At 38.8% G+C, this 26,280-nt stretch overlaps 1 protein-coding gene across 1 annotated transcript in view; it reads right to left on the bottom strand.

Annotated features, from left to right (window-relative positions):
- Positions 1-26,280, bottom strand: part of zgc:174164 (uncharacterized protein LOC570656 homolog) — an 80,094-nt gene that overhangs the window by 29,658 nt on the left and 24,156 nt on the right. Inside the window, exons 9-12 of the mRNA XM_039769401.1 lie at positions 24,822-24,991; positions 22,053-22,134; positions 19,188-19,318; positions 3,680-3,851 (exon numbers count right to left, since the gene is read on the bottom strand). Coding sequence (XP_039625335.1) covers positions 3,680-3,851; positions 19,188-19,318; positions 22,053-22,134; positions 24,822-24,991 — 555 coding nt within the window. The remainder of the gene's footprint in view (positions 1-3,679; positions 3,852-19,187; positions 19,319-22,052; positions 22,135-24,821; positions 24,992-26,280) is intronic.

The raw sequence follows: 26,280 nt of genomic DNA, 5'->3' as shown, positions 1-26,280 counted from the left end.
ACTAATCTTGCTTATTTCAATAATAAAATATATGCCACATTTTACTTTTTTCACTGATATCATGAGGCATTAAATCTGGGGCTACAAGGAACCAAAAAAGTTCTGCCTGTTTTACTGAGTGGCCTTTTGGCCTCACTAGAAAAGCTATGTCAATAATGGCTTGCCAAGGGTATTTTATTCATTTTTCTTCCCTGAGTACCTAGGAAAGTCACCTGTGCAGAATTTATCTGGCTAAACTTGAAAATGAATTTAACACTTGTTTTTTAATGACATAAAGTCACTAATAATGATGATTCACGAAGTGGAAAATTCCTTTTAGTACTGAAGTAAAACCTGGATTGGAGCTCACAGACAGATTTGGTATTTCAAAGGTCAGGTTTGAAGATGTGTTAAGTGATTTACAAAAAAAATGCATTTTAAAACAAAAGCACAAAGAGGAATTACCTTTAGCTTTTTTTAAGCGTTATATGTCAGATGGAGCATATGTCACTCTCCTAACATGCAAAAAACATTTTGGCTAGAATAGGTTGTCGCAATGGAAATATACTGTAAGTAACACAATTTCCTCACTGACAAGCACCTTACTAATTGTCTGCAACAACTGGATACCATTAGTTACCATAAGGAAGCTAATTAGTAAAATGTAAACCCACTTTTTGCATTAAAAACATTTATACTTTATCGTTGTGCTTTGTATTGGTTATTTATAGCTCCTACCTCTGAAAGTTAAAAGGCATTTTAAAAGACAGAAAGGATTGTCATTGATAGCAACTGCAAGAGCACATTTATTCACAAAAGGACTAGATATATAAGCATACAGTCATAATTTAAATTTCAACAAGTAAAACATTACTACCAAGAATTTGTTTCTTAGAGTTACAGCAGTGTGAGCAATTTGATGAAGAGGAAATGGTGACAAAGATCATGATGTATTACATTTACGTTTTTGTTTATATTTATAAAAGGACATATTCTGCATGTGACTTACAAATGTTTTTCATTAGTGAAGTGTTATTTATAAAACAAAAGTAAGTGGATGATAAAAGTTAAATGAATTTAAATTAAAACTAGGTTTCAATTAGCTCAACTTTGAGTAAAGTGCCATTTGCTACATTTATTATTCGTTTAAGTTTTGGATTGTTTCTTAAATGTAATTCCAAATGTAAAATAAGGTTTCCATTAGTCTTACTAGTTTTAAAACTTTTCAGTATAAATTGTTTGAAAGCAATTAACCTTAAAAGCCTGTGGAAATGTTAAATTATTTTGTACTGAAGCCTTTTGGGCAAGCGGAATTTTCCCTTTTGGCCCCTGTGGTACATGAAGTTGCATAACCCTGTTCTAAGCCAATAAATCTGAAAATAATGCAATGTTAAAAATAATTAGAAAGAACCATATAGTAACAATGTTACATTTTGGATAATAATTGTTTGTATAGAACAGTACCTGGGAGATCAAGCACATTTCTGTTGATTCCCTCGTCTCAGATCAAAGTTGACCACACTGCCTCACTTTCAGTCAAACAAGTTTGCCATATTCTCTGATGATAAAAGTGGTCTATATTGGGAGATGCAGAAGGATGAGTAGAGGGCTTTGAGTGGGACATTTGTTGAGTGGCACTTAATAAATCAAATTCAGTTCAACACTGGCAAGGCAAGGGAGACTGTCGTGGTGGATTTCGGGAGGTCTGAGGTCCCTCCATCTCTGTTTCTATTCGTGGAGAGGCTTCAAGGGTTGTGAGAACCTACAAGTACAGTACCTACAGTGTGTCAAGACAATGGGCTGTAGTTGGCAACCAACACTGTGGTCATAGTCCAGGAGGACTAGGGTCACCTGCATTTTTTGAAAAGATTTATGCTCTTGGATTTCTGTTGCAGATATTAATTTGTTATAGAGGGTGCAATGTTATATGTAGCAGGCTATTGGAGCAAAAGCATTACTCAATAACCTGAAAGAAAGGCAGGTTCTGCCCTCGGAATATGTTTGGACTTTCTGGTGGCAATGATGAGAGGTGAACACAGATTAAACCATTAGTCATCATAGACAATGTTATTCACCCTGTACTTGCTATTTCTGGGAAACAGAGGTGCACCTTCAACATAGACTAATCCAAGCTATATGCGATAATTTCCACCACCAGCCATAATACTCTTTAATTGGTATCCTTATAGTTGAGGTGAGGGTGGTGGTGTTGATCTCTAACATTATATGAAGTGTATTGATTTACTTTAGCTTTTTGTCACATTGTTCAGTGTTGTATGATTGCTGCAACAACATTTTACGAAGAACTGATAAATTGTATATTTATCAGTTATTATTATTACCAACTATCTTTGGCCGTGCTGCTTTATTTAAATGCAGTATACAGCAGTTGAACATTCACCTGAAATAACAGTGGGACTTTAAACTTATGAAACAAATGGTAAAAAATCTCTCTATTATAAAAAAAAATCCTGTGGGAGGGAATGACTAGGAGACAATACGTGATCTTCACATTAAGATCACGGAAGACACTTAAAAGACACGTGAGATGAAAGAGAATGGCCACGGCCAGTAAAACAATCCATAGTGTAAAGGCACACATCACACAGATCCAGGGCTCTCAGCGCATATAAAGAGTATAAGGACAATACATTATAAATGAAACATCGACGACTAAATGAAGAAGAAAGAGCTGCGCGGAAAAAAGAGACCCAAAAGCGCTGGAGAGAAAAAAATGCTAAAAAGAAAAAGAATAATCTAGGTGCAAATTTTGAAAATAAAGAAAGGAATAATCAGCCCAGAACAAGTGGAACTGAAAAAAATGCACATCCAATCAGGCTCAGAATTAAAAGACAAAGAGTAAAAGACAAAGTAGAACTTCATAAAGATGATCAAAAACGTTGGCGCTATACACATACAGAGCAGGTTAGAGATTATGAAAGCAGTGGAATTCGAAAGGCTCAGAAAAAAAGTTGGCACGACACAAATGCCTAACTTGCTCCCAGCTCTTAAAACAACAACAAGCGACAAGCAAAACATGCAGATGATCCGACCGCTTCTCCTTGCGTGCATTCAGTCACCCTAACCACCCCCCCTTCACAACGCGAGCAGCAGAAATGCGAAGTAGCAAAAGGAGAGCTGCTGAGAGCAGCAGAAAGACAGCAGTTGATCCAACGGCTTTTCCTTAGCATGCGTTCAGCCGCACCCCGAAAATGACAACGCGAGCAGTGTTGTACGTCCTGCGAGAAAAAGATTTAACCAGGCCTGGGGCTGGAAATAAAGGACAAGTGTTGTTTTTACAAAAGTTTTAAAGTAAAAGTGAAAAATAATGCTTATGTAACAATTCCCATGAAATTAACAATCTCTTTAAATTGTATATGCGGTAAACCAAACCTGGGGGTGGGCGAGCGAAGCAAACAGGGGGCGGAGCCCTCTAGTTTAATTAAATATCTCTATTGCATGCAAACACCCATGTATCAAATAAAATAAGAAAAATCTTAACGACGCAACTTAGAGCTACATAAATTTGGAGTACAAAAAAAACACATTTGATATAAGTTAAAATTACTACTTTAAAATACAATATATACAGGTATGCCTTATTGCAATTAATAACCAACTATGTGAACCTTAGCAACAAACCATTGTATTTTAACTTATTCTTCTACCATCTCAGTGCTAGGAAAGTAGGAATTAGTACCTGAGGTGTACCACAGTCACATTCCTCTCCGGATTCCAATATATTGTTTCCACAGGAAGGAGTAGTGTATACCTCCGATGGTGGGGGGATATTCTTGAGGCATAGTCCACCCCCATTCATTATAAGGGTCTGGAAAAAATCTTCACTGCAGTTACTAAATATCTGTGAACCACTAAACAGAGGTACACATGGACAAAAAGTGGTTATTCGTCATTATTTTCTTGTAAACTCATACAATAACTTCATAGACATTTATGCCCAGATATACTGTACATTCAACTAGACAGCTTAATTAAATTGTCTAATATGTTTATTATTTCATAAGAGTAGTTGGGGTGGGGATTTCAGATTTGAACCCTCCCTTGAAATATACTTTATGTCAGTTTCAAAGGATAAATCATACACAGGAGAATTATTCATATTATTCATGTTTCTCACTCTATGAACCACCTTCCTAAAATTAATTCCTGGCTATGCCCCTGGATTACTTAAACAATCTGCTTTATGTATTATTTTGTAACCTACAAAGTCATGTTTTTATTTTTCTGTCGTATTTTTCCAACCCTATGGAAATTCAAAGTTTTGTTAAAAAGTAAAAGTGCAAAATTGACAGCAAAATTAAAAGCAATTATTGAATCAATACATTGACACATGATGAAAAAAATAAATAAATAAATTGGGTTTCCTCATGTGAAATTAAATGAAATCTAATTAAAAAAGGACTGCCATCAAAGAGAAATATCAAGCATAAAGGCTAAAAAATAGTCAATAGTCATAATTAAGCATTATGGAATTGTGTCAATGTTAACACCATTAACCCTTTTCATTCTTAGACCAAGCAGGCAAGCATGTTAATAATAACTAATGCCTTTTGAAACAATAATAATCCTGTCACCGTGGTCCCCTCAGCACCATGGGCCCCACTCTGCCTGTAGTTATATCACTGTGTGTATGATATTCTGAAACCTACTTAACTCAATTCAGGCTTGTTTAGAGTATGAAACCAATCCCAGGAGCAGTTAGAGCAAGGCAGGGGACATCCCTAGATGGCACACCTAAAGACTTGCCATGAACATGGGTCCAATGGTTGTAGAATCTGATCATGGGATGTTTGACCTGTGAGGCACATTACTCCCTGTGCCATCTGCTACTGAATTGTGCTGCTATAAAAACTTTACATTAAGCAATAACTCAATGTATATGATTATCTTACATATTTTAGATAACAATGGTCACATTAAAATACAGAACATCCAAATGTACTGTAGTTGCTATTCATTGCAGTTACTAAAATTAATCAGATTACAGATATTTTTGAAAAACTTTTCTAAGTAACATTCACATCTCTCTATTATAATAAAAAATCCTGGGACGAGACAAGACTTTTTAGCCTGGGACGAGATGTGACTTTTTCAGAGAGATACTTTCATGTCCCACGAGATAAGACTTGGACTTGGACATGCCAAGAGATTTAACCATGCCCGGGGCCAGAAATAAAAGATAAAGAGTAGATGACAAAGTAGAACGTCATAAAGAATTCAAAAATGATGGTGTGATACACATGCTGAGCAGGTTAGAGATAATGACAGTACTGAAATTCAAAAGTTTCAGAAAAATGATAGAAAAGATCACATTAGTGCAAACAAATGGAAATTATTGCTTTGTGAAATAACGGAATAGCAAAAAGAGATTGAATATATTGTTCAGATTTAAACTTTAACTCGGAGACTTGTAGATCATCTAATTTGTGTTGCCATCAGGGAAAAGTAGTGTTTCTTCCCAATGAAGAGGCCTATCCATGAGAATTAAAAGACTTGTTGTTTGGTGAAAGTGAAATCCACATACGCGAGCGGCAGAGATGCAAAGTTCCTGGCGCGTAGCGTAGGCCGGGGGGTTTGGCGAGCGAAGTGAGCAGGGGGCAAAGCTCCCTAGTGCTTTAAGATGAAAAAAAAACACTTCCATCCATCCATTTTGCAACCTGCTGAATCTGAACACAGGGTCACGGGGGTCTGCTGGAGCCAATCCCAGCCAACACAGGGCACAAGGCAGGAACCAATCCCGGGCATGGTGCCAACCCACCGCAGGACACACACAAACACACCCAAACAAGAAAAACACTTGATTCAAGAATTTTTAATATACACATAGGAATGTCAACAACATGATAAACAGGATCTGCACAATTTCAATGAATACCACTGTTGATTTCAGCAGTTTAATAATATTCACAATTTTACTTGTTTCACTCCTCCTTGTTTGTCATTTTAGTGGAAATCATTAAAATAGTAATATAATGAAATTATTATTACAGACACTATGCAGTCCTATACAACATTTGAATAGTTTTAACAAGAACAGACCTTTCAGCTGAACAAAACTTGTTGATCCTATTCACCTCACTTAAATAAGACTAAGTTGAGTTTTGAAGCATTTCCATCTACAGTGGTGTGAAAAACTATTTGCCACCTTCCTGATTTCTTATTCTTTTGCATGTTTGTAACATTAGAACATTAGAACAATCTAGACGAGAACAGGCCAATCAGCCCAACAAAGCTCGCCAGTCCTATCCACTTGTTTCCTTCAAGAAAACATCAAGTCGAGTTTTGAAAGTCCCTAACGTCTTACTGTCTACCACACTACTAGGTAGCTTATTCCAAGTGTCTATCGTTCTTTGTGTAAAGAAAAACTTCCTAATGTTTGTGCGAAATTTACCCTTAACAAGTTTCCAACTGTGTCCCCGTGTTCTTGATGAACTCATTTTAAAATACAAGTCTCGATCCACTGTACTGATTCCCTTCATAATTTTAAACACTTCAATCATGTCACCTCTTAATCTTCTTTTGCTTAAACTGTAAAGGCTCAGCTCTATTAATCTTTCCTCATAATTCAACCCCTGTAGACCTGGAATCAGCCTAGTCGCTCTTCTCTGGACCATTTCTAGTGCTGCTATGTCCTTTTTGTAGCCTGGAGACCAAAACTGCACACAGTACTCAAGATGAGGCCTCACCAGTGCATTATAAAGGTTGAGCATAACCTCCTTGGACTTGTACTCCACAGATCGTGCTATATAACCTAACATTCTGTTAGCCTTCTTAATGGCTTCTGAACACTGTTGGGAAGTTGATAGCTTGAGTCCACTATGACTCCTAAATCCTTCTCATAAGGTGTACTCTCGATTTTCCTACCGCCCATTGTGTATTCAAACCTAATATTTTTACTTCCTATGTGTAATACTTTACATTTACTGACATTAAATTTCATCTGCCACAAATCTGCCCAAGCCTGTATGCTATCCAAGTCCTTCTGTAATGATATAACGGATTCCAAATTATCTGCTAATCCACCTATCTTGGTATCATCTGCAAACTTAACCAGCTTGTTACTTATATTCCTATCTAAATCATTTATATATATTAAAAATAGCAGAGGCCCTAGCACTGACCCCTGTGGAACACCACTCTTAACATTGGCCAGTTCTGATGAGGTTCCTCACACCATCACCCTCTGCTTCCTGTGTCTGAGCCAATTCTGCACCCATCTAAAAACATCACCCTGAACTCCCACTTCTTTTAACTTGATGCCCAACCTCTCATGTGGCACCTTATCAAATGCTTTCTGAAAGTCCAGATAAATAATATCATAAGCTCCACTTTGATCGTATCCTTTTGTTGTCCTCATAGAATTCCAACATGTTAGTAAAACACGACCTCCCTCTTCTGAACCCATGCTGACTGTTCAGAATAACTCCTGTCCTTGCCATGTGTTGCTCAATCTTATCCTTAATAATTCCTTCCATTAATTTTCCTGTGATGCATGTTAAGCTTACTGGCCTATAGTTGCTTGGATCTGCCCTGTCACCCTTTTTTATATAATGGGATGATATTTGCCATTTTCCAGTCCCTTGGAATCTCTCCAGTGCACAGTGACTTCCTAAAAATATGTGTCAAGGGTTTATATATGTACTCACTAGCCTCCTTAAGAACACGAGGATAAATATTATCTGGGCCTGGTGATTTGTTTGATTTCATCTTATTTAATCTGAGCAGCACTTCTCCCTCTACAATTTCCAAATCCCTCAGTACCTCCTTAGTAGTCGTGTTTATCTCTGGGTGGTTATCCACTTGCTCACTTGTAAACACCTCAGAAAAATGTAAGTTTAGGGCATCTGCTATTTCATTGTCTGTATCTTTTAATTCCCCTTTACTATTCCTGATGAACTTGACCTCCTCCTTAACTGTTCTTTTACTACTAAAATACTGAAAGAATCTCTTGGGGTCTTCTTTCGCCTTATCTGCTATATTCCTCTCCAACTGTCTTTTAGCCTCTCTGATATCCTTCTTAATGGTTGCCCTCATGTTCTCATACGCGCTCGATTCTCTTTGCAGTCATTAGTCTTATATGCCTTATACAGCAGTTTTTCCTTTGCAACTTCTTTTTAAATCTTTATTAATCCATCGTGGAGTTTTTTTTAGTTTCCTATTAATTCCAAATTTAGGTATGTATCTGTCCTGCATTACATGTAAAACATTTTTAAACCTCACACAAAATGTTTCTGATCATCAAACACATTTAACCATTAGTCAAATATAACACAAGTAAATACAAAATGCAGTTTTTAAATGATGGTTTTTATTATTTAGGAGAAAAAAAATCCAAACCTACATGACCCTGTGTGAAAAGTAATTGCCCCTTGTTAAAAAATAACCTAACTGTGGTGTATCACACCTGAGTTCAATTTCCATAGCCACCCCAGGCCTGATTACTGCCACACCTGTTTCAATCAAGAAATCACTTAAATAGGAGCTGCCTGACACAGAGAAGTAGACCAAAAGCACCTCAAAAGCTAGACATCATGCCAAGATCCAAAGAAATTCAGGAACAAATGAGTAATTGAGATCTATCAGTCTGGTAAAGGTTATAAAGCCATTTCTAAAGCTTTGGGACTCCAGCGAACCACAGTGAGAGCCATTATCCACAAATGGCAAAAACATGGAACAGTGATGAACCTTCCCAGGAGTGGCGGACGACCAAAATTACCCCAAGAGCGCAGAGCGACTCATCCGAGAGGTCACAAAGACCCCAGGACAACGTCTAAAGAACTGCAGGCCTCACTTGCCTCAATTAAGGTCAGTGTTCACGACTCCACCATAAGAAAGAGACTGGGCAAAAATGGCCTGCATGGCAGATTTCCAAGACACAAACCACTGTTAAGTAAAAAGAACATTAGGGCTCGTCTCAATTTTGCTAAGAAACATCTCAATGATTGCCAAGATTCTGGGAAAATACCTTGTGGACTGATGAGACAAAAGTTGAACTTTTTGGAAGGCAAATGTCCCGTTACATCTGGCGTAAAAGGAACACAGCATTTCAGAAAAAGAACATCATACCAACAGTAAAATATGGTGTTGGTAGTGTGATGGTCTGGGGCTGTTTTGCTGCTTCAGGACCTGGAAGGCTTGCTGTGATAGATGGAACCATGAATTCTACTGTCTACCAAAAAATCCTGAAGGAGAATGTCCGGCCATCTGTTCGTCAACTCAAGCTGAAGCGATCTTGGGTGCTGCAACAGGACAATGACCCAAAACACACCAGCAAATCCACCTCTGAATGGTTGAAGAAAAACAAAATGAAGACTTTGGAGTGGCCTAGTCAAAGTCCTGACCTGAATCCAATTGAGATGCTAAGGCATGACCTTAAAAAGGCGGTTCATGCTAGAAAACCCTCAAATAAAGCTGAATTACAACAATTCTGCAAAGATGAGTGGGCCAAAATTCCTCCAGAGTGCTGTAAAAGACTCATTGCAAGTTATCGCAAATGCTTGATTGCAGTTATTGCTGCTAAGGGTGGCCCAACCAGTTATTAGGTTCAGGGGGCAATTACTTTTTCACACAGGGCCATGTAGGTTTGGATTTTTTCTCCCTAAATAATAAAACCATCATTTAAAAACTGCATTTTGTGTTTACTTGTGTTATATTTGACTAATGGTTAAATGTGTTTGATGATCAGAAACATTTTGTGTGACAAACATACAAAAGAATAAGAAATCAGGAAGGGGGCAAATAGTTTTTCACACCACTGTATAACACTATGGGGCAATGTTTGTATGAAACTTGCACTTAACAAGTTATTGTGGAAGAGCTTCTTTTAAAATAACAACTTGGATCCACCATATAAATTTTCTCTTCTTAATTTTGAACACTTCAGTCATGTCACCACCTAATGTTTGATTGCTTAAACTGAAAGGGTTCAGCTTCTTCAGCCAATCCCCATAGCCCATACCTCGCAGTTCTGGGATCAGCCTAGTTGTGTTAAGTAGGTAAAGTTTTACTTGTTTATTTAAAATGCAGTCATTCTAGGAAAGCCGTTTTGTTTTTAGTCATTGCCTCTATTTAATAACTATGTTTGCATGGCCTTAGCCATTTGTTTATAGGTGCTATGCCAGTTGCTGGTTAAATGACACAAAAATCATGTGGCATGATATTGTATGTCACCACACTTTATATAGCACAGCTACTTATTATCTGAGCATTGAATTACCCTCACATAAAAATTTTAAAGAAAGACCCACATTCAATTTCTCTTTTAGTTAAAAGTAAATTTACAGCTTTTCAATTTTATCCACCTTTCCTAAATAATATGTTAACTTTATTATAATTCTCCCCATTTTTTAGATTTGGTCAGGCTTCTAACATTATAATGAATGCTATTGCAATAACTACAGAAAGTAATCATTGGTTTATTTTAATTAGGAATCAGAAGCTGGAAAGTACACCAAACAATAATCCAAGCATTATAAACCAGAAATCAAAGTAATTAAAACAGAACAGAGTAAGATAAAAAAACACAACCATAGCCCAATAAAAAGACATAATTCATAGCCTGAACAAAGTAAATCAAAACCAGTAATCTTGAACAAAATAAAAACGCTAAGAACTGTATCACTATCTGCTCAATACTGAACCCTAAGCCAAAGTGATGATGACGTCACAAATTGCACACACCCAAGTATCATCCGTAGTAACCACCAGGAATCCAGGCACAACAATGATGCAAAATGGTGATATCCGTAATAAAAACAGCATGACCCCATGGTTGATTTTCTTCTGAATTCAACATTTTTATAAACAAATCAGAACAAAAAATGAATAAGTCCACAGAATTCATTGATGTCAAAAATGCCCAAGGATTTTCTGAGGCCAGAACATGACTGAAAAATATTTTTAAAAAAGTCAAATTATGTCAAATATCATAATTATTTGCTGCTGCATATGCAGTAACTCCAACTCATTTGCTTAATATTTAATACTTTTAGCATTAAGGCAAGTAATCTTTTACTTATTTCTCATTTTATTTCAGCTTATTAACTTAGGTCAGGTCAGGTTGGTGAGCATGCACTGGTACAGTGTGTTGCCACACCCATCACATGACAAAACAGCTTGGGATCCTGGTTGGCAACCCCCCAGGCAGACAAGCGGTCCAGTCCCATCCCCAGAAATGGCCATCTATCTGCCGCAGTCAGGTGTTACATGGGCGTCGCCTTGGCCTGGTCCTGCCACTCTGGTCCTCAACTATGAGGATCCTGTGAGCCAGATCACCCTCCGGGAATCCGGTCACATGGCTATGGTACCGTAACTGACGCTCCCTCACAATGCAAGTAATGTGCCTCATTTGGAACTCTGTGAGCATCCGCTCATTCGACACACAGTCAAACCATCAGTACCAAAGGGTTCTCCGAAAAAAACAGTACCAAAGTCCAGTCTTTGTCTCAGGTCCCTGGATAATGTCCATGTCTCACAGTCATATAGCAAACAGGAAGCACCAGGACTCGAAATCCTTTTGCAAAGATATTGGGAGCGCCACATACCCCGTTCCAGCGACCTCATGACATCACATGCTCTCCCAATCTGTCTACTGATTTCATAGGAAGAGTCACCAGAGACATGAATATCACTGCCAAAGTAAGTAAACCTCTGAACAAGGTCGACATTCTCTCTACAGACAGACACACTGCCAATGACTTTGCCTTAGAGGTCATTAAATGCCTGGATCTTAATTTTTATCCAGGACACTCACAAGTCAAGACACTCAGACTCCTCGCTCAGTCTCTCAAGAGCCCCAATCAGAGCCTCCATTGATTCTCCAAAAATTACAGCATCATCAGCATAGTCAAGATCAGTGAATCTTTCTTCACGAACAGATGTCTCACAGCCTGTGGACTCCACAACCTTGGTCAACACCCAGTCCATGAAAGCACTGAATAGAGTAGGAGCAAGAATACACCCCTGATGAACCCCAGAATTAACTGGGAAAAACAGAGGTTCTGCCTCCACTCTGCAAGGCACTCACAATACCAGTGTACAGGCCAGTCATGATATTCAGCAACCTTGGGGATCCTGCGAAGTCTCAGGATGTCCTACAGGGCAACTCGATCAACTGCTTGAACACTTTACAAAAATCGACAAAGGCTATAAAGAAAATGTGCCAATATTCGTGTTTGTGCGCCATAAAAACCCTCAGTGCCAGTATGCAGTTGATGGCAGACTTCTTAGGCTTAAAACCAGACTGCTCCTGTCGCAGGTAGGTGAGCAAGTGATCATGGATCCTATTGAGGATGGCCATAGTAAGGACCTTACCTGGCACCAACGGCGGTGTTATCCACCTGTATTTATTGAAATCCAGGTGATCACTCTTCCCTTTCCAGAAAGGGACGATAAGTCCTCTTTTCCAGTCAGTTGGGATGATGCCCGTGTCCCAAATGGAAGCAAAGATTGCTTGCAATGCAAGGAGGACACCCTTACCACCAACCTGGAGAAGATACCACAGATCCCTGCAGCCTTCCCTACCCTCAGCTGGTTCATCACCTGTGCAATCTCAGTGAGATTGTGTGGTTCACAGCAAATTGGAAGGTCAGCCTCAAGAACCGTGGACGCAGAGATGTCCAACATCCTAGCCTAAGGATCAGCTTTAAACATCTGCTCAGTCCAGCATCATCCGTAAGGACCGTTCCATCACCCGCCCTGACTGCGACTCTCCAAGGAATAAATTCAAATGTGTGTAATGCTTAAGTTTCTCTGTAAGCAGAATGTGGGTCACTAGACTATAGATGGTGTTATGGTGTATAAAATCTACATCTTATTCTGTATTATATTTTGCTCAATCCCAACAAGATGAATTCAGATGTAGGAGGCATTATAATAAAAAAGACATATCCTCTTCCTTATACCTCACTTTTATAACAGTTGTTCATAGCTTAGTGCTAATTTGGTTTACAGCCTCAGGCTATTGATTACTTTACGGATGGACATCTGGGGCATCAATTGGGTTTACAGCCTGGGAAAGGAAAAACTGAGGCAATTTTAAAGAACTTTTACCTGGTGAGCAAAATGCATCCGTCATATTGACAGCCAGCCAATCAGGTGCATGTGTTGTGAAACCACGGCATGAAACTTTATAATAAATATGCCTCATTTTGAAAGCAACATCAGAAGCAAAGAGAAGAAGGAGAAGAAGAGGAACGGATGAAGATGGCACTGGTCGTCAGAAAGGCATCATGAACATTAATTGCTAAATCAAACGCCTCCCTGGGACATTCATCCTTGTCATCTGTAACTTTTTCGTAAGCTTTTTCTAGACTATATATTTAGACTTTCCTATCAGTACCTATTTTTCTATTATTCTTTTTTCCAGTGGTATTATCATTATTCTTGTAATAAATAGCATGCTGCTTTTAACTTTCTATGCTTTGTCTTAATGTCTAGAGTGACTGAAGTAATAAGTTAGATTTCTTTGAGCACTTGGTGACAGCCGGATTTTTGCCATTATTTCTGTGCTGCAGGGTTTATAAGGCTGAGAGTGAGGGCGTCACTCAATAGTTAGGGACAGTACGATAAAGAAGGTATTCTTGGCTGATAAATGCCCAATAGTCAAGAGTGCTGAGTCTTTGTATGTTTAAATGTATTCTTGTAGACCAAAAGTAATATTTAGGTCTGAGATATCACTAAAACATTGTATATTGTTCGTGCCGATAATAAGTAAGTCTCTTGAAGTGCTGAGTGACAGGCTATTGTGTGATTTAAAGTGCTAAGTGTTAATCAGCGTGTGTGTGTCATTCATAGGGCACTGTGGTTAGGGTCTGTGTGTGTGTGTGTTCATCTTAAAGTGCAACAGTAGACCAACCCGATAACGAACTTGACGAGAACATTTACCCTTGAGAAAATGGGTAAAGGGTAAGTAGAAGGAAATACTACAATAATAAATTTAGTTTTGTGATGTCAGATTTTACATATAACTTGATAAATATTTTGTACGTCTTTATTTGTAATTTAGGCAAAGCAATGTATTAGTGTTTACCCCCTCCCAACCCCCCCTTTTACAACTGAGTGTTTTTGAATTTTACGACAGAGTTGGGAGAGGATGTGTCTTAAACCAGTTTGGTTAGTATTTCTCTGCTAAAGTCTTTCAACCCCCTGCAAGGATGTCAGGATGTTTAACATGTGGTTTGGGGGCTGGTGTTAAGATGTTCTATTTCCCCCATTGTTCTGAGGCATGGCTGTTTGGAATTGGCTTGTCTCAGAGGCCTTTAAGTACCATGATGTCCTATTTGCTATAGGGGTTGGACAGAAATCCCAGAAATTTGCTTGTTTTATCTTACTCCATCTCTCTTGCTAACCTGTGATGATGTAGAAGTATCTTTCTCTTGTTAACAACTGATGAAGACCATCACACCATGAACTGACAAGAACAGCACAATGAAGAGCACACCTCAGCAAACATATTGAACAGGCTTGAGGCCTGTTCTGAAGAAAGCTGAGCACCAATGATGCCTTAACTAGAGACATTTTAAGTACAACTACAAGTCTGTGTGCCACCTGAACTACACATCACCATTTTATCAGGTTGTATGGTTTCCAATATTTAAATGTACTTTGCATTTTGTTATTATTTCTGATTATTATCAGTAATATATTATTTTATGTGTAACTTAACTCCTGCTTGTCTTTTTAATACATCTAATTGCCTGAGGTTATAGATATAGAAGGGAAGGTGGGGATAATTTATATAAAACAATAAATAAAACAATTGGTGTAGTCAGCAGGATATTGGGGTAACCATGTTTTGCACCCTGTTTGCAAATACTGTTTTGATGTATGTGTTTGTTTATGCATGTGAATTTTAGGGCACCCAGTGTACACATGTGGTGGAAGTAAAACATTGTTTGGTTGCTGAATGGAATATAACCAACAAAGTGTAGAGACTTCATGTGTATCACAAGGACACCCACATGTTTGTTAGTGCTGGTGTAGTGAGTCCCTAATTAAAGTGCTAGGGAGTGGTAAAAGATGCATGCGTCATTCATATAGTACTTATTCGTTTAGGATCTTTGTGTATGTATGTGTATGTTGTATGCTTACAGGGCCAAAAGTAGGCCAACCCATAACGAAGGTGGCAAATTGTATTAGAGTAGCATTGTGGACTCAGAAATGCCTAAATTTATATTAAAGTCAGCCATCTTCCAATGGAGTGGCAGAGGCAAGCAGGCTAAAGCTAGGAAACCTGTAGTTAAGGTTGAGAAAGCAGAAGCTGAGCTGAGTGTGCCACAAAATAGAAGGGGGCTGGAAGGATTAAAAACAAGAAAACAGAGATCAGGTTTAAAGAAGACAGCTGTTGTTATAAGAGGTTTACTAGCTTGCATTATTTTGTAATAAGGAAGATCATGATGTGGAAGAAAATAGCAAAGTGAATGAAAGGGAAAGTTATGGAATGTGTGAGAGTTTTGAAAAATGTAACAGTTGGTGTGATAATTGTGAAGTGTTAGCATGTAGAACACCCACTGGTAAAGCAGAAAGCAGTGAAAGCAGTAGAAAAAAGAAATGTAAACCACCCATGGTGAAAGTTAGGGCAATAGTAACCAGATCGGACTGGAACCCTAAAATATGGGAGGGTGACTTACATGAGACAGATGAGTGCTCAGATAAAAAGTGGGAATGTGACTGTGAGGAAAAGGAGGGAGATGAAAGGAAGGGAAAACAGCAAGGATGTTTTCTTTCATTATTCTCCACTGCACCACAATCTCCAGGTAATTCTGAGGTCTGTCCAGTATTTAAAGAACATGTTACACTGATAGATATTTCACCACTGTTAGGAAAGGTAACCAGTGCTGCACTGAAGTTTGATTTAGGACAAAGAGATCAGATAGAAGGCAGAGGAGCTGGTGAGTGTGAATGGCAATTGTTGAATAGAGGGCATGAACTGGATGATGGCTTAAGGATACTGAGTAAAGAAATTGTGGAATTAAAACAAAGAACAATGGAAATTAAGGGAATTCAAGTGTTTGTGTGTGAAAGGTCTGAAAGTACTAGTGCAAGAATGACTGAGTTGGAAAAAAGTGCACCAGTTTAGGAGTTGGTTTGAATGAACCAAGACAAGCCAAAGAACAAAGGATAGGGGATGGTGCAGCAGGAAGCTCAGCCAGCAAGTCAGGAATGCACAGCGGCGTGAGGGTCCTAACAGCTGTGCCGGGGCCAGCAGTAATTAAAAAGTACACACACTTAGGTTCAGTAATTCGAAACTTGACTGACCAGTTGTTTTAAAAGACAGCCTATGAATCTCCATGCAATAAAATGGAGAAAAATGAGCTGTCTTGAGTAAAGAAAACAGGTCAGCTTTAGGAGAGATGCTGGATCTGGCACTTGGATTCTGGAGAGGTTTTAGCCCACACTTTCAGGTAGCAGTTACCATAAAATAAAAAAGGACACACAGGCAATGAAAAAAATAGAAGGGTAGTGCAGGAAGACAGGAAAGGGAAAATGGTTCTTTCTGTTTCCATTTTCTGGCCTTTTGCAATAGTGCAACTTCTATTGTAAGGTTTTTAAATAAATAGTGAAGGCAATTAGCAAAATAAAATCCATGCAGGAGATTGGGTTACAACTAGCACAATGGTGCGGCATGGCACTAGCGGCTAAGCTGTTCCAATGAATGCATGGAAGCAAAGTTTGAGTGTTGGCACCAGGTCGACAACCATGAAAATGAGATGGACAGAAACTGCTTTGTCACCTTCCATTTTGCAGACCTGCCTACAATAGTGGAATGAAAAAAAGAAAGAAAGTGGAAAAGAAGAACTGAAGAGACAGCAAGAAAAAGACATTTACTGGGATTTAAGTGAGTAATAAGTCCACAAGTCATGCAATAATAAGGCTAGTCACATATCTATAGTTTAAAAGGAAAGGTTTGTTCATTACTGCAGAAAATTTATATTCCAAGGGGTGGAAACTGAACAAACCAGTTAGGAATGCCAAAATAAGGGGATTAATTTTGGGCTCATAAAGTATAATTCTGGGTATTAATTAATTAAGTGGGATAATTAATATAATTAATACTATTATTAAGGAAAATGTATACTAAGAAAATTGGTGAACTTTCAGGAAAGCAGGTGTAGCTGGTACATTTGCAAGACATATGGGCTATGATGTTTAGGTATAGTTTCAATTGGGAAAATACGGAAGCCCTGCTGAGGTTGTCATCTGTGGTACAAGCAGAGGACCAATGGGCCAATTCTGAACTGAGGTGTTTAGCACAGCGAGTTCGCATATGGTGAGCAAACAACCCTAGGGGTGGCCTACAGGGGGAATGATAAGTTGCATAGCTATGATATCTCATGGTGGTGATGCCAGCCTGTACTGGTAAAGGCTGATGGCAGGCAAGAGTTGCACCATCCATCCATCCATCCTCTTCCGCTTATCCAAGGTCAGGTCGCGGGGGCAGCAGCTTGAGCAGAGAGGCCCAGACTTCCCTCTCCCCTCTCACTTCTTCTAGCTCTTCCAGGAGAATCCCAAGGCGTTCCCAGGCCAGCCGGGAGACATAGTCCCTCCAGCGTGTCCTGGGTCTTCCCCGGGGTCTTCTCCCGGTTGGACGTGCCCGGAACACCTCACCAGGGAGGCGTCCAGGAGCCACCTCATCTGACTCCTCTCGATGAGGAGGAGTAGCGGCTCTACTCTGAGCCCCTCCCAGATGACTGAGCTTCTCACCCTGTTTTTAAGGGAAAGCCCAGACACCCTGCGGAGGAAACTCATTTCAGCCGCTTGTATTCGCGATCTCGTTCTTTCAGTCACTACCCATAGCTTATGACCATAGGTGAGGGTAGGAACGTAGATCGACTGGTAAACTGAGAGCTTTGCCTTACGGCTCAGCTCTTTTTTCACGACGACAGACCGATGCAGAGCCCGCATTACTGCAGATGCCGCACCAATCTGTCTGTCGATCTCACGCTCCATTCTTCCCTCACTCGTGAACAAGACCCTGAGATACTTGAACTCCTCCACTTGGGGCAGGATCTCTCCCCCAACCCTGAGAGAACATTCCACCCTTTTCCGGCTGAGGACCATGGTCTCGGATTTGGAGGTGCTGATTCTCATCCCAGCCGCTTCACACTCAGCTGCGAACCGATTCAGAGAGAGCTGAAGATCACGGCCTGATGAAGCAAAGAGGACAACATCATCTGCAAAAAGCAGTGACCCAATCCTGAGTCCACCAAACCGGACCCCTTCAACACCCTGGCTGCACCTAGAAATTCTGTCCATCTGTAGTTGGAACACACCCTCCGATCCCCCTTTTTAAAGAGGGGGACCACCACCCCGGTCTGCCAATCCAGAGGCACTGTCCCCGATGTCCATGCGATGTTGCAGAGACAGTCCTACAACATCCAGAGCCTTGAGAAACTCTGGGCGTATCTCATCCAACCCCGGGGCCTTGCCACCAAGGAGTTTTTTGACCACCTCGGTGACCTCGGTCCCAGAGATGGAAGAGCCCACTTCAGAGTCCCCAGGCTCTGCTTCCTCATTGGAAGGCATGTTAGTGGGATTGAGGAGGTCTTCGAAGTACTTCCCCCACCGACCCACAACGTCCTGAGTCGAGGTTAGCAGCGCACCATCCCCACCATATATGGTGTTGACACTGAACTGTTTCCCCCTCCTGAGACGCCAGACGGTGGACCAGAATCTCCTCAAAGCCGTCCGAAAGTCGTTCTCCATGGCCTCCCCAAACTCCTCCCATGCCCGAGTTTTTGCCTCAGCAACCACCAAAGCCGCATTCCGCTTGGCCTGCCGGTACCTATTAGCTGCCTCCAGAGACCTACAGGACAAAAAGGTCCTATAGGACTCCTTCTTCAGCTTGACGGCATCCCTCAAACCATAAACCATTATGAACCAAAGTTCATAAACCAGAGAAACAAAACAAAGACTATTTTTCAAAAGTTTTGAAGGGATTTGGAATTTGTGTAGTTGGTTGAGGAAGTATACCCTTAAATTAACATTTACCCTATTGCATTGTGATTGACAGTGCTCATAAAAGCAACTGGGTGAGACATTTGGCTCAATTAATGACTAGTAGTGCAAGTTAAATTAATTAAATTATCTACGCTTATTTTCTAATTTTTATTAATTTAGTCAAACAAAAGTGTTTATTAGGCTATGACAATGATGTAATTCAAATAGTTTACTAGAATGACACTTACGTTGCATAAGGAGACATAATATAGCTTCCAGAACAGGATGAGGCATTAGTATTATCATGCAGCATCCCTAGATTGTGCCCAAGTTCATGGGCAACCACAGTAGCAGTAAAGGCAACATTATTACCAGTGAACTGTAAAAAAACAAGAAAAAGAGGAAATCACAATGTTAATAACTGTATTAGTAGCAAGACCATTATTAAAACAAGTAGTTACAACAGTAAAACACAACCTGTGATATTATCAATTAGTAAATTTTACTCTTGTTAAACTGCAATGGCGCAATAAAAACATATGGAAATTCCATTTGAGTGAGTTCTTGCTTTGTCCCTGATGTAGTTAAGAAAAACTCTTTATTCCAGTGATCCTGAATTGGATTAAGATAGTTTCAGTAGTTCATGTTATGTTTTTGAATGGCTTTCAGATTCACAGTTTGAAGCTTGAGCTGTAAACAGATTGATTAAATACACTGGATAATATAGCCATTATTTTTTTCAGATTTCTTCTATGACTATAATGGGAAGAAATTAATTAGAGCCTCTTTGCTCTCCATTTCATGTGCTCACACAGACAGCCTGGTCTCAAACATAGGACTTCTAAGTCAGTAAGTAGCAGCTTAACCATAACTCGTTATGCCCAAGTGAGCAAGTAGGCCTTTGATGTCCATTGCAATTTGAAAGTTATGATATTACAAAGCAGTAGGCTCACTTTATAGTGGTGCCATATACAGTATTTTGCGGTAATGTTTGTCTGTGTAAATTATCATTTTGTGTATATTAGCAGTGACTTACCAGCTAATTTGCCTTGTGACAATTAAGGTAGAGTGACTTTATCCAATCAATTTATTCCCATCTCAACACTTTTCTTTATAAACATGGACCATGAAAGAAAAGGGAGAGAGAGAGAGAGAGAAAGAGAGATAAACAGAGAGAGAGAAAGTAATCAACAGAAAGGTGACCTAGCCTAAAAGTAGCAACTTACTGCATCTGAGGGAAATATCAGTGGTTGGATTTGGGGAATCATCTTGTGCTCAGATAATTGGTAACCAAGATCAGATCAAGGTCTGGTATGCTTCTGGGGACTTCAGGGACCATTCTGAACCAAACATGCACTGAAATGCTGACTTTTCAGGAACCAGTTGGATTGTTAATATTATTATTGGTTTTGTGAAGATGATCCTCAGTGCGACAATTGGATGCAATGGCAAAGTACTTTTGGGACATCACATGGGACTGGTAAATATGTTTAAAGCTAGTGTGTTTGTGGCATCTCTACAGTTGTTGTTGTTGTGTTTCGCTGTTATTTCAATGTTTGTGTTGTGGTTTTTTTATTATAAACATTTCTTTAACTGTAGCCCTATTTTAAACTTACATTCTTTATATTGGGGTTGGGTGTTTTGAATCAGTGTTCTCGAGACTGCTTAGATTAGCGATTGCTATTTGTGGTTCATCCATTAAGTATTCCTTTACTCTGTTAAGAGCAGGTTTATAACAGTCGTTTGTGGAACCTCGTTTGTACTGAAGCTTGCTATACTCTCTTTTGACAAAATGCATTTTATGTGGGTCTCCAGCTGGTAGTTCACATCATTTAACACAGTTACTCCAAATCAACTATCTTTATGGACCAAATGAGGGAAGGAGTAATTCAATACCATTACTTATCTTTTCCATTTACTGTTGGTTAGAAGTTTCCAATTTTCTAAAAAAACGATGAAACCTTCTGCTGACTTGTACTTTTCAGCAGAAAGTTAAGAAGATGTGAAAGACCGGGGCACCCAAAGGAAAACTCGCATAGACACTAGGAAAACAAACATTCTTAGGATATCTCCGGAGACAAATCTCTCTTTAAAGCTGAGGCATATTCTTTAGGCGGTGTTAGGACTCATCAGACTGATGAAGTGTCTAAAAAACATTAAAATGTCTGCAGAATATTGGCTGTATTTTTTATAAGGTAATTTACATATATAACATTCTGAAATAAACTCCAGTTCAGAGTTGCAGCCATGACACACATGGAATGAACCAAACCTAGATGCCATTAACAGCATTTTCAAGTCATAAATAATTATGCCTTTATTCTAAATCTTGTAATGCAATGAGATGTAATGTATATGTTTGGAAATAGTATTTTTCAAGCTGATTGGCTTCTGTATAATGTTAGTCATAACTTTGAGGTTATAAATTAAATTCTTTTTATTTATCATTCTCATAGGGTCAAAACAGACACATCAGTTTTACATTTTTTAATTTGACTTGCCATTTGTTTTCAGGAATACATGTTTGATGCATAGAGAATAATTAATGTGATTATCAGCAGATTAACCTTAATGATTCTACCAAATTAATTATTTCTTTCTTGAAGTTGTCACTAAGTGATACTTGATGAGGTGGAATTTGTTGAGAATCTGATCCCACATCTCTGAATTTCAGAACTCTCCTTTCTAAGCCCAGAGTTAGGACAGACATATACAAAAGGATACTACCATAAGGCATTAAAAGAGACAAGCCTACAATGATAGGAAAAAATTTTCCGCTGCAAGGACAGGTGGGGCTTCCAGCAAGCTATAACATATAATATCTCTTAGAAAAAGATATGAGCATACCTAGACATGAAGTAATGTCATAACAGCCTTGAAATAAAAAAATACATCTATGAAAACATTCTTATTAATGGTGTAAGCAGAAAGTATTTTGATGATTAATCTCTGTTACATATAAAATCACATTCTCCTTAATATAGCATAACATTTCATACAATGAAGAATACTTCTAAAGACTCTAACAAAAAAAATGAATGATACACAATTTCAAACCATTTCCTTTTCAGAACTGGCTTTTGTAAATAAATAGTAAGAAAACCTGTACATACAGAAGTGATCCCTCCAGAGGTACTTGGGGAACAAATTGAACTAACAAAGGCCATTCCTAAAATCCCTCCATATGACTGTGCTCTGAAACAAAAACAATTCAAAACATAAAAATTGATATTTGCCATAAAGTTTAACATTTTAATTTGTTGAATAATTACACATTGTTACCATTAATTTATTATAATTTTATATAGATTTCAGGACTTGCAACATATAGGTCAGATACTGATACAATGACATTAAATTGAATTAAAAAAAAAGGTTGTCCCATACTGTATCTAGTTATATTGGGTAAATTTGGCCATCCAGATTAAAAAAATATAAGTGAGTATAATAACCTGTACTGTATGTACTTCTACTTTCCATATGTCTTATCATGCAAAAGGTCAACATCTGCATATAAAAAGCTAACATACTACCATTTTTTTCACATTTTCATTAGTACAAAATAGTACAAAATCCATTCAGTTTATCCAGTGACTAAATTTTTAGAAAATGTAACTTTACTATAAACTCAGGATATAATTTTCAGTATAGTACTTAAGTGTGACATACATTCCATCCATCCATCCATCCATTACCCAACCCCTTATATCCTAACTACAGGGTCACGGGGGTCTGCTGGAGCCAATCCCATTCTAACAACTCATTTGATCTTTCTTACATTTAATAGTGGAGATGTTAATTCTGCTTATTTGAGGGATTGGGGGACTTGCACGAAAATTATGGTCCTTTTGTTTTGTTAGGTGTTTGTTTCTGGTGTCGGTCCTCACAATCATGAATTAGATTAAGCGGATGTAGAAATGGATGGTTCTTTCTGTCTTCACTAAATACAAACTAGATCACCTGTATAAATAATGTTATACCCTCTGTTTGTATCTTGACTGTCTTTGACTTTATTTGATATTATTTATCCATCCATTATCCAACCCACTATATCCTAACTACAGGGTTACGGGGGTCTGCTGGAGCCAATCCCATTCCAACAAGTCATTTAATCTTCCTTACATTTAATAGTGGAGACGTTCATTCTACTTATTTGAGAGATTGGGGGACTTGCACTAAAATTATGGTCCTTTTGTTTTGTTAGGTGTTTGTTTCTAGTGCAGGTCCTCACAATCATGAATTAGATTAGGCAGATGTAGAAATGGACGGTTCTTTCTGTCTTCACTAAATACAAACTAGATCACCTGTATAAATAATGTTATACCCTCTGTTTGTATCTTGACTGTCTTTGACTTTATTTGATATTATTTATCCATCCATTATCCAACCCACTATATCCTAACTACAGGGTTACGGGGGTCTGCTGGAGCCAATCCCATTCCAACAAGTCATTTAATCTTCCTTACATTTAATAGTGGAGACGTTCATTCTACTTATTTGAGAGATTGGGGGACTTGCACTAAAATTATGGTCCTTTTGTTTTGTTAGGTGTTTGTTTCTAGTGCAGGTCCTCACAATCATAAATTAGATTAGGCAGATGTAGAAATGGATGGTTCTTTCTGTCTTCACTAAATACAAACTAGATCATCTGTATAAATAATGTTATACCCTCTGTTTGTATTTTGACTGTTTTTGACTTTATTTGATGTATTTATCATTTGATGTTATTTATTTTTGCACACTAAGGACCTCCTTTCTACCCTCAGATTGCATTTTGTCTATTCGTTCACAGGTCAGGTCAGGTTGGAGAGCATGCACTGGTACAGCGTGTTGCCACACCCACCACATGACCAAACAGCTAGGGATCCTGTTTGGCAACCCCCAGGCAGACACGCAGTCCAGTCCCATCCTCCAGAAATGATCCTTTATCCGCGGCAGCCAAGTATTATATGGGCATCCCCTTGGCTTGGTATAGCCACTCGGGTCCTCAACAATGAGGATCCTACAAGCTGGATCACCCTCTGGAAATTACGCCACATGACCGTAGTGCTGTAACTGACACTCCCTCACAATGCAGGTAATGTGTCTGATTTGGGACTCCATAAATAGCTGCTCATTCGACCCAAAATCAAACCAGTGGTACCTCCAAAGAGACACAGTACCTAAGGAGTCCAGTCTTTGTCTCAGGTCACTGGATAGCATCCATGTCTCACAACCATATAGCAAGACAGGAAGCACCAGGACTTGAAAAGACTTGGACCTTCTTCCTTTTGCATAGGTATCGGGAGTGCCACACAACCCTTTCCAGCGACCTCATGACCTCCCCATGCTCTCCCAATCTGTATACTGACTTCATAGGAAAAGACGGACAGACACATGGCTGATAGCTGTGCCTAAAAGGTAATTGAAGGCCTGGATCTTGGTTTTTATTCAGGACACTCGCAAGCCCACTCAGACTCCTCGCTTAGTCTCCTGAGAGCCCTGATCAGAGCCTCCTTTGACTCCACGAAGATCACAGTATTGTCAGCAAAATCAAGATCAGTGAATCTTTTTTCACCAACAGATGCCCAACAGTCGCTCAACCCCACGACCCTGCCCAACACCCATGCAAGCATTGAACAGTGTAGGAGCAAGAACACACCCCTGATGAATCCCAGAATCAACTGGGGAAAATGCAGAGGTTCTGCCTCCACTCTGCACAACACTCACAGTACCAGTGTATAGATTAGTCATGATATCCAACAACCTGAGAGGGTCCTGCGATAAAGATAGGATAAGAGCAAAACTAGAAGAGGAAAACAATGTCACAATCTCATTTATGGGACATAATGGAAATAGTTGATGGAACAGATTTTCTTGCATGGAATATAAAGTAAGCTTACATGACCAAGTGTGCAGCATCATTTCTTTTCCTGGGTAGTAGGTCATTCTCTCTCCACTTGACAAAAGACCCCAGTACATTGCCTGCTGTGTTTGTGACACTGATGTAATTTTGTTCCTGCCATATTTCCAAGCCCACCAGGACAACACGAATATTAAGCTGTTGATACAACTAAAAGATGACATAACAAGAGTGCTCTTAATTGACATATTTGAATTAAGCTGTTTCAACTTCATAAATCTGTTATTTGCTAAAGGTAGTCCATGTACATGCATATAAAAATTCCATTCATCAATTATTAAACCTTTTAACCCTGGTCCAGGCCAGCCTATTAGGTTTCTATCCCCTACCCTATCACCTATCACCACAGACTTATGGTATGTTCTGATGGTAGTATGTTATTAGGCTAAACAATTAATACCTCTCACAAGACACACCATAAGATATAAAATGGGCATGATCTAAGGTAGTGCACTTCCTCCTTTTACATGGGGAAACTAGCCAATTAAGCATTTTAACCACCAAATAAATTTTGTCCTTCTCTTTGACCAGGAAAGATACTCTTAAAGTTACATTTATGTGCAAGATGCTCATGTATTGGAACATATTGTACTTCATGGGTCTGTCATTCTGTTAATCTGTTATCCTGTCAACTGGCATCATGTTCCGTAATTAAATGGGTGTGGGAAAATGTAGGTCAGAAGACTTGATCATTTGACATTAATTAATCCATTAATTATAAAACTTGTCCTGGCAATAGCAATTAATTAAATATCTCACCAATACAATATATTGGTAACATAAGGATTATAGAAATATGATAACTGCATATATAGACATAAAAAAGGTTTTAAGACAGACACGACTAACAAACATAGAAGACACTGGCTGTTCTTTGTTTGTTTAGAGATTTTCTAAGTGTCTTGATTTTATAAGCATTTTCAATTTTTGCATGTTCTGTCTAGGACAAATTAGGCATCTCCCATTTTGCTACGCTTTTAGTGGGACAAAAAACTTGTTAAGACAACAGATTTATCAATGATATAAAAATTCAGCTGCATCCCCAAATACATTCCAGAGTGAATGGTAGAACTGCTGTTTGAATCAATACCTCTGAACTTAATCTGATAATCTGATAACAAAGTTGTAAATCAGGGTTGAGCTAAAACCTCTTTAGAGACTCCTTCAAACAAAGAGGCACCAAATGGACAATCATTTTAGGCTTGTAATTGGTAACTGAACAATGAATGGCTGTGGTAAAGCACCCTTAAGTAGCTACTGGTTCTGTAACTCAAAGTAACCTTGATCCAATCACCAGAGGTTACACCTTTCTTTAAAACTAGCTGCATTAATCTAATCTGCATCTGTGGGGCCAGAAAGTTAATGACCTTTTCTCTTTGGGGGGAGCTGAAATCTGACAATCTGTTCTCTTTGATAGTTTGAAAGCTGACTGAGTTGGA

Source organism: Polypterus senegalus, chromosome 1 (assembly GCF_016835505.1).
Source record: "Polypterus senegalus isolate Bchr_013 chromosome 1, ASM1683550v1, whole genome shotgun sequence".
NCBI classification, from domain to species: Eukaryota; Metazoa; Chordata; class Cladistia; order Polypteriformes; family Polypteridae; genus Polypterus; species Polypterus senegalus.
The sequence above is the reverse complement of the archived record's forward strand: the minus strand, read 5'-3'. Positions and strand labels throughout refer to the sequence as shown.